The sequence below is a fragment of the Mesitornis unicolor genome, unplaced genomic scaffold, assembly GCF_000695765.1.
Source record: "Mesitornis unicolor isolate BGI_N332 unplaced genomic scaffold, ASM69576v1 scaffold38587, whole genome shotgun sequence".
Classification (NCBI taxonomy): domain Eukaryota; kingdom Metazoa; phylum Chordata; class Aves; order Mesitornithiformes; family Mesitornithidae; genus Mesitornis; species Mesitornis unicolor.
The window spans coordinates 10,630-20,207 of record NW_010199106.1 but is presented as its reverse complement, the minus strand read 5'-3'; the positions used below and the strand labels follow the sequence as shown (position 1 = coordinate 20,207).

Here is a 9,578-nt window from a genome sequence, read left to right as displayed (position 1 = left end):
ACACATATTTGAAGTACAGCTGGCCACCAAGAAACTGAAGACATCCTGAGAGAACCTTGAAATGCACAAAATGTAGGAAATGTAAGAGCAACTTATCATCTACAAAGGTGAAAAATAGTAGAAAAACGGGGAAAAAAATCCTGAAAAAGTAGGAACTGGTAACTGACATTGGCTGTTTTAACTGAAAGGCCAGAAGAAGTTGTCTTTCTGGGCTGAAAGCGCACATTGCCAGCTTATGTTCAGCTTCTCACCCATCAGTACCCCCAAGTCCTTCTCTACAGGGCTGCTTTCAATCCATTCATCCCCTCCAGCCTCTATTGATACCAGGGTTTGCCCTGATCCAGGAGCAAGACCTTGCACTTGGCCTAGTTGAACCTCATGATAGGTCCCTCTGGATGGCATCCTGTCCCTCAGGTGTGTCAACCACACCACTTAGCTTGGTGTCACCTGCAAACCTTCTGAAGATGCCCTCAATCCCACTGTCTATGTCACTAAATAGTACTGGTCCCAGTGTAGACCTCTGAGGGACACCATTCATCACTGATCTCCTGGACGTTGAGCTGTTGACCACTATCCTCTGGATGCAACCATCCAACCGATTCCTCATTCATTGAGCAGTCATTCCATCAAATCCACATCTCTCCAATTCAGATCAAACTAATCTGCTATTTTAATCTAACTTCTTCTTGTGGTTCTGCTAGCCACACATCAAACTTCAAGACACTACAATGGATACATACTTTAGACATTAATATTGCCAGTAAGAACTGTTTGATGTCAAATTCAGTGGTTCTCAAACTGTGGAACACCATGCTGAGAAATTACCACCTTCAACTCCAAAGACTCCTGAAGGGTCATGGAGTAAGGAAGCTCTAGGAAGAGCCACTCCCTGCGAGAAAACTCATTGTGTATGAAGCCTCCTGACATACTGCCTGATTAAGTTACACAATTAAAAGTAAAACAGATATTTCCTAAAAGATAAAAGAAAGTTCATGTCTATTAGCGGAAATGAAATAAAAATAGTAAAGTAAGCAGCAAGGAAACTAAAAGTTTAAAGTTTGCATGAACATGCTCCTCATTATTACCTATTATCAAATTAAGTCTTCAAAACTAGCAAATCCCAATAGCCAGGAATATATATTGCTCACAGATTAATTTAAGGGCAGACCAGATAGTGCTCCACACGTTTTAGTCAAAGATTTTAGGTAGAAGGTTCAAAATTGTTCCAAGTTATTTCTACCACTGATACCAATCTTTCACTCCCACACTTAGGAAAATTGATTGTGCAGGAAATTCATATTATATCTCAAATAAATTCCACGCCTGGCAGAAAATGTAAGTCACAGAAAATACATTAAGGACAAAGTTCTAACCTACTATCATCCTACATGTGTTGAGCAGCCTTTGGCACACCCGGCTTCCTAAAGTACACCATCCTTCTCCAGCACTGCTTGAAGTTAAAATAAACCATTAACCCAACATCCTAATACATACTGATAATAATGTAGACTCAAATTGCATCTACTATACATTAAAAGTGATGGAATTGCACAAAAATTTAGTTATTTTACTTAACTGAGGATTTTCTCACTGGTGTGCACTTTACTTACTCATGAGAACTCTAATTTGAATTAATTTCCCTTAGAATTATCTATTTCTTAGAGAATTATAATTCATAAATGTAAATGCACAATTTAAAAAAAACTAAACTATTTTTTCAATATCCATAGGCATAGTTCTTCTACTGAACTAAACAAAACAAAATAACATGCACTTGTTTTCTTAAGTTTTTTGCTGTTTCCTACGAATTCATGGAAGTTTGAAACGGAGATAAAGCAGAGAGAGAAAAAAAAATGTAGTCAATTTCTGTCAAATGCATATGTCTTTTTATTCCTATATCCAAGTATGTGAGATGGGATATTAACCTTAAATAAAGACAATGACACATTAAAATTAGACAAACCTCAATTATTTTCTGGTAAATAAGAACTGAAAATTCTTTACTATTTTTCATTAAAAGTTATGTAACTTTGGAATAAAACTTAAAATAAATTTGTTTGAAAAATACTGCATGGAAAAATCTTGAAAACGTCCTTCTTCCTCCATCTTCAGTAATTCAGCCTTTTCAAAAACATGGTTTGGAAGACAGAACTTCAACACAGAGGGGCTTATTTTGAAAGTCACTATTATAAAAAATTACTAGGAGAACAGGTCATATATTTCAACTCTACATTATTTTTGTGATAATTTGTTGGGATGGTTGTCAGTCAGTTATTCACATTTTTTTCAGTGGCCTCTGTAAGACTGTTACTTTTGTTTTCTTCTAGATAAGTAGCCTTTTTCTTAGTAAAAGTAGCAAACAGTGTATCCATCATTCCCAAAACTTCTAGTAGATCTTCTTGATAGTCAATCTCTTTTCCTATGGCTTCCTGAAGTTTCAAGAATTGTCTATCAACAATTGCTGATTGTCCAACCACAGGCTGATAAATGTCTGTAAAGAAAAAAAGTAATTTAAGAATCCACATATCTGTAAAAGCCTGAAAATTATTTAAGCTTGTTAGATACGCATTTAAGGAGTCTGGCCCAAGTCCAACATTGTGGACAAACAACGCAACTCTAATGGTGTTCTGAAAACAGTGTTAATTACTGGTATGTACTCACGCTAAGTCAAACTAACAGAAACAGAAGGTTTTACGACCTCAAATACTATTTTAACCACACTGGAGTAGCAGAAGTCACCCGTACTGTATAGAAACAAGGAATATGAAAGATACTTGGAGACCACCAGGACCTTGCTGCAGCTAGTGCAAATCAGGTAACTTTGGCTACAGTCAGTATCTAGCAATATCTCTTTTTGGATCATTCTCATGACACAGAGTTCATACTTACAAACAAACCCATAAAGGTTTGATTTCTTAAAAATAGAGCACCTTTTACCTTGTTTCCAAGCTAGCTATAGCTTTGAGAATCTTTCGTGTTGTACTTACCAGTGATCATATCTGCAACAGTTACCAGTACAGAAGTAAATCTAGGCTCAATCACACGCCTGCAAAATTCAAAGACATCCCAATTTTACAAAGGTATTGCCAACTGCATTCCTCCCACCAACAAGAAGCTTTCTTATGCAGACATACAGACAATTTTTACTTCATTAAGAGATGTCACAAGACAGCAGACAAAGATGCAAGTCAAAAGAGCTACATGTGGTATTTACCCTCCTCCTTTCACGAAGTCAGTGAAGGCTGGAGGACTAGCAAAAGCCTCAGGTACATGAAGACATGAGTTTCATTGAGGAGATAAAAAAATAATAGAATAAGGGCAGAACGTCTGGCAAAGTAAAACATACGCTCTCATACTATCAGAATTTTTTGTTGTTGCTCTAATAGAAAAATCCCAGACCTTGATACCAGAAAGCAGAAAGCGTGTGAGATTTCAAGAGTACCAGTGTAACACACCCATGATCTGTCGAGAGTCTGTGGCAAAAGCTATTAAGAAATGCAGGTTTCAAAATAGTCAGAGACAACTCAAGTTAAAATAATACCTTGCCACAAAGGTAAGAAGGAGATTAATTTGCTTCTCGTCTCGGCCTGCAAGCGCACTCCTCAGTGTTCCTCTGCGATGTAGCTCCTGCATGACTGCAACTGTAACTTCAGGAGTATAAAGCCTGATGGATGGCTGGACACATATACAGGAAGAATTTAGTATCAAAGCATCATCTTTTCATACAAAACAGGGCTGATATCAGCAAAACCAACACAGAAACCATGTAAGTTTGATTTCTTTCTAGTTATACACTGAAACAAAATTAGTTGGAGACACAGAAAAAAATCTGTATCAGATGACAGCACACAACTCCAATGAGACAAAAACCATTGCCTTACATCCAGTACTGCATCAAGGGCCTTGGAAGACTGAAAGCTCTTCAGCAGTTTGTCGTATTTCCTCAAAACACGTTTTACAGGTTTACTGACGCAGAAATCTTCCTAGAATTGAAAGACAAGTTCAGAATAAAACATAAAACATACACTCTCAATTGACTAGATATATTACCATGAACAAGCTAATATGTCTTTGTATCTTCCATCTCTTCCTTTTCTTCAACTTAAGGCACACAAAAAAAAAAAATTTGAGGACTGTTTCAGGATACATTTTTCTCACTCCACTATACCTGTTTTGGCATGTAAGTCCTTCCTTTCATGTAAGTTCTATATGTTGGTTGCCTCTTTCGAGAGTTTTCTTTCCTTTCTTCAGGCTTTCTGTGTTTAACATTTAGCACTCCATTAGTCATTCCTACAACTATGGTTTCATCTTCAGGCTAAAATGAAGAAATCACAGAGTTAGGAACCTAGTGTTTTATTTGATCATGCATGTTCTACCATGCAAATTTTTAAATTTTTATGCTTCATGATAAAGCTCTAATCACAGTATCATAGAACAACTTAAGTTGGAAGGCACCTCTATGAGGTACAGTGGTCAAACACAGCTTCAAGGCTATCATCATAAACAAAATTATCCATCTAACAAACCTTGAATACTTAGAGGAACTACAGCCTGCCTACTGACGCAAGCTCAAATATGCATTAAAATCCTTCTGTAAGTATAATCCATGACAGTTCAGGCTTGGCTTTTGTTTGTTTGTTTTTCAATGGTGTACAACTGCTTTTGGCTGTTACACGCTATACAGCGGACATGAACACCACCTATTAGCTATCAGGAAGCAGCAGGATTTTGAGAAACAACTGAAAGTTGTTGTTCAAAATAGTAGTCACTGGTATAAATTTTACCTACGTAACAAAATGTAATTGATGCTAAAAGTTACAGTTTTAAATTATGTACTGGAGAAAAACACTGACTTCACATATAAAATACCGCGATCTGGCCTGTTACTATTAAAACATAATTCTATGAAAACACTAAACATTTGCTGAATGCTTATCAGCTGGTAACAAAAAAAAAAAACCAAGACACAAACAAATACAAAAAACCCCACCAAAAAGTGTTAGAAACTACTACAGAAGTAAAAACTAGAATGTCATTATGTCACTGAATAAATTCATTGTTTACCCACATCTGAAATCCTACGCAAGTCATTCTCAAGAAAGAAGCAGCAGGTTCAGAATAAAAGAACAAAAAAACTCCCACAGAGAATCACAGATTGGCTTGATTTGAGACAGAACTCTTCATCATCGGAAAAGAGACGATTGTGGAGGGATATGAAAAAAGCCTACATAATTATGACAGGTATGGATGGAGATTAGGTAGTCATCATTGCATTTAGGGGCATCAAATGACAGTTAAAATGGAACAAAATGTGGCAACTGTTCATATAAGAAGTAGCAAAGATGTGGAATGCCTGGCCATGGAATCTAGTGAAGGATAAAGTTTTCCACTCTCAAGGAGACTGAGCAGGTTTATGTAAGAGAAATTATTTGAAATACACAGAAACTGTGCTCTGATGAGCAAATTTATCATCAGAAAATGAGTTTGGAGTTTGGGATTGTGTCAGAAAACCTACCATACACACACTTGCCTTGTTCTTAGTTTTTCATATGCATCCACTTAACAGCTACAGGTGGAAGCAGCATCCTGAGTTAGACCAGTCTTTGGTTTGACCCAACCAGTCTTATTTTCTCATATGATCACTTAAAACTCAAGGGTTTTAGTCATTACGAAAACAAAAGACCAGGTTTCAAAAGATAAATACACAGATCGAGAGATGCCAAACTACAGATACTGCATTTTCCAGCTGCTGTAGAGTCTTAAAGGGTTTGGGGGTTTTTTGGTTCTGTTCTTTTTACCTCAATTCAAATAATTCAAAACTCATGTAGCTCTAGCTCCTTAGGGAACAAGGTAGGAAATGCAGGAAAGAAAACACCCCCTACACAAACCTTCCCCTAGGTTCCAGAAGAACAGGACAATAGTTAAATATAAAAGGTAATAAAATCCCTCACAGTCTCTTTCACATGTTGTTCAGAGGCTACATAAGAGGATGACTACGCGACAACAGTATTGTTTCAAAAAGCAGTGCTAGCCTCCAAATCTCTGGTCTGCAGGTCACTTACCCATTGGAACTCAAATGTTTCAGAGAAATTAAGTCTTTGTTGCTTTTGTTTTCTGTTTCCAAGACAAAAAAACACGCCTTGGCAAACAACTTTTTTTTATGCTTATAGCTCATGCCCTCTCTTCTCTTCTCAGCCCAACTTGACATCGACAACTTTTAACACAGGTTCAACTCATTCTAAATTTCTCAACAAACAAACTACCTTTTTGTTTTTATCACTGTCACAGAATAGGATTCTGAAGGTTCCTGAAAGTCAAAACATGAGTATCATCTTCTTGAAGTCAAAGGACTTCCCTTCTAAACTGAATACTTTCCCTATGATATATACTGTCCTTGATAAACAGACAAATTTTGTATAGATCTAATCAGGTAACATCTGGTATCTGAATTAATTACATTTAAAACATCTTAATGCATTTTTTACTCAGGAGGAATATATTTAGTCATCCTACTTTGCATCTATAGCATACTTACGAAATAGGTACCCAATAGCAATAAAAGCAAAAATTAATTACTTTGGTGACTTCAAAGTTATCAGTAATTACCTTGCCTAGAAAGATTTCTAATGTACTTACCGACAATGCAAGACTGAGGATGGATGTTGCATAGTTAAAACTGTGGACTACTTTGTAGGAAGTGGTACTGTAAATCTTCACATGCCTATAGGAAAGATTAATGATTAAAACCCCATTATTAATGCCTTATTGTAGACACACGCAGGAATTTCATCATTCTCAAATTCTATAGATCATTTAAGGCAACTGAGTATACAAAACGTTCTTCAGACTACAACTCAGCTTCTTACTTATTACCTCTCCTGCCACAGAAAGATTCTGTTAAAAGATAACACAAAATTCAAGAAAGGATTACTCTTACTCAACAGAGATGAAATTAGGACAAAGACAAAAAATTAAACTGAAGGCAGATGTAGCGACTATCTGACTTCAGCAATGCTTATCAGGAAACACTAAGACAGCATTTCTTGGCATTTCTTCAAATTTGTTCTTAAATTTTAAATGTAAGATCTACTGACAATTTCTGGAAGTAAATCCACAGATATTCTTGTATCTAGCTGCTCTTTAATAATCTGGCTGAAGTAAGAAATAGTTAATAAATGGGAAAACTAAACACTATCTTACAAGTATGAACTTCAGTGCTGTGAGAACTGATTAACAAATAGCTGCACAGCTAGTGTGATCCTTCATCTTATGCTGTGTAACCAAAAAGCCTGCAGAAGCCTAGGAAGTACAGGAGCAAGGGAGGGAGGAAGGGAGGAAGAGAACAGACCACTGTCATTTCAGACCACTTGATATTTCTAATGTGTCAGAGACAACAGACTGAGTACCGGAACTCAGCAACTCAATCCAATCAAATGAAAAAGCAAGGACACACTTCATCTGTGCACCTTGGGTACAAAAAGCAAGAGCACAGAAACACAAAACCCAAGTTATTTGAAGGTGAATACTAATACACTTTCAGTTACTTAAACTGTATTAAAGTTAAGAACAGTCACTTTACAGAGACTGCCAAAGTCAGTTTAGAGATTCAGATAAAACAAATTCTTATTCAGAAGTACCCCACATGCATTCCAAAATGGCACATACAACCCTTACTGACATTCAGCCTAGTAACATGAAAAGGTTAATCTGTATCAAAGTACGTACTTTGGCACCAAGGAATGTTTTCAAGTAATTTATATCTCTAACACTAAAAAGTGTTAAAGCCAAAAAACATGCACAGATTCACACTGATGTATAATTACCTTCAAAGCAAAAAAGTCCTGAAGAATTTAAATCACAACAAAGCCACAAAATTTACTAACCTGTCCAGGGATCCTGACAATAACCTCTGTCCAGAGCTGTTCAGGCATAAACAAGTTACAGTTTTATGGTGATTTTTAAGTGAAACTAGTAATTGTCCACCTTTTAGTACATCCCAGACTTTGACATATCGGCCTCCTGTGAGAAGGAAACACAAAGACAGTTTGACATTTTTACACATTTATGCTTCTCTGGAGACGTTTTCACAGAGTGATACACTGTCTCCCTCATAACACAAGAGTTTTCTGTACCTACTCACCATCCCCATCAATTATGCCTATCTTCTGGGACAAGACACACTACAACCCTGCTCTTTTTTATTAGCCTTCTTAGGCTATTCTGCAGGCACAGCTGAACAATTCAACACATTCCTTACAAAAAAAAATTAAAAATAATAAAAATTTAGGTACCTCTGGGTTACAGGACTTCTGATGTAACAAGAAGAAGCCCAGGGTAGCTGATCCCCCAGGCTGACCAATTAGTATTATTTCACACCACAAACGTCATGTCCCAGAAAACAACCCGTTTTCTGGGAACAGCCCTTCCTCCCTCTTCCTTCTCCCAGAGACCTGTCTACCACCCTGCCTCTGAGGGCTACTCCCCCACTGTACTGGCTGAATATAACTCTGTACTTTATATTAATATTGTCATTAATACTAGTTTTTGTTATTATTTTATTAAAACTATTTCTATTTCAACCCATGCATTTCCTTTCCTTTTCCTTATTCCCCTCCCTGGGTAAGGAGGAGTCATCAGGTCATAGCACAACCCCTACCTTCACATTCCAGATCAACACAGATTCCTGAAGAAGATCTTTGAGAAATCCAGCTGTCACATTATCAAATGTTATTAACAAATTATGTCAGTCATTAACAAATGACACCACCACACAAGAAACACACAGCTGAAATATTTCTCAAATTAGAGCTACAGAAATTTATTTTTATTGAAGTACCTGCAGATACTAGAAGTCCACCAGATGGGAATAGAAGCACACTCTCCACAGGCTGGCCATGGTCTATTGTCATGACACTACTTTTTGTCCGTGCATCAAATAGTTTCACAGTGTGATCATAGGAACCTGCAAACAATATCATATATAGAGTCAGGTTCATAATTTCAATTACTTCAGGAACTAAAAGAGCCATGTCTCACAAACTAAAGGAGCTCCTGCCAAAAGGAAACAGTTTTAAACAACAGACTTAGAACACCTTGTGGCTTAACTTGGTAAATTTACAGCCTTCAGGTAACATGTCATCCAACTCTAGCCCTAGCAACATGTCAGGCCTTAGAACTAATTTAAGTCTTATTTTATTTTCCTTCCATTAATCACATGTATTTGTAACAATAAACATCAGGCAACCTGAGGTAACCTAGTCTTTTGTGCCTTCTGAAGCAAGGAATACTAGTTAATTCATAGGAATATACCACAGATTATTAGAAAACTACACCTATGATAATCAAAAGCAACTGGTTTCAAGTAACTCCTCACACGACCTTTCATGTTTGAGTCTGCCAGCTTTGGACTGTACAAACTACAATGGAACTAGTGTCCTCCTCCAGAAACATGATATAACAATTCAGTCAATCCCAACTAAAGGATGCATTAATAAAATTTTCTTTAAAAACTTTCAAAGGCCAGTCAGAATGGTCCCATTAACCCTAACAGGCTAAAGCAAAAATATGTTAAAAAATAA

The 9,578-nt window shown here is 36.8% G+C and overlaps 1 protein-coding gene across 1 annotated transcript in view; it reads right to left on the bottom strand.

Annotated features, from left to right (window-relative positions):
* Positions 1 to 2,256: 2,256 nt before the first annotated feature.
* UTP15 (UTP15, U3 small nucleolar ribonucleoprotein, homolog (S. cerevisiae)) overlaps positions 2,257 to 9,578 on the bottom strand; it is a 9,885-nt gene continuing 2,563 nt past the window's right edge. The window contains exons 5-12 of the mRNA XM_010189357.1: positions 8,837 to 8,962; positions 7,884 to 8,019; positions 6,637 to 6,721; positions 4,169 to 4,315; positions 3,882 to 3,983; positions 3,542 to 3,675; positions 2,988 to 3,046; positions 2,257 to 2,491 (exon numbers count right to left, since the gene is read on the bottom strand). Of these exons, the coding sequence (XP_010187659.1) occupies positions 2,268 to 2,491; positions 2,988 to 3,046; positions 3,542 to 3,675; positions 3,882 to 3,983; positions 4,169 to 4,315; positions 6,637 to 6,721; positions 7,884 to 8,019; positions 8,837 to 8,962 (1,013 nt within the window). The 3' untranslated portion in view covers positions 2,257 to 2,267. The remainder of the gene's footprint in view (positions 2,492 to 2,987; positions 3,047 to 3,541; positions 3,676 to 3,881; positions 3,984 to 4,168; positions 4,316 to 6,636; positions 6,722 to 7,883; positions 8,020 to 8,836; positions 8,963 to 9,578) is intronic.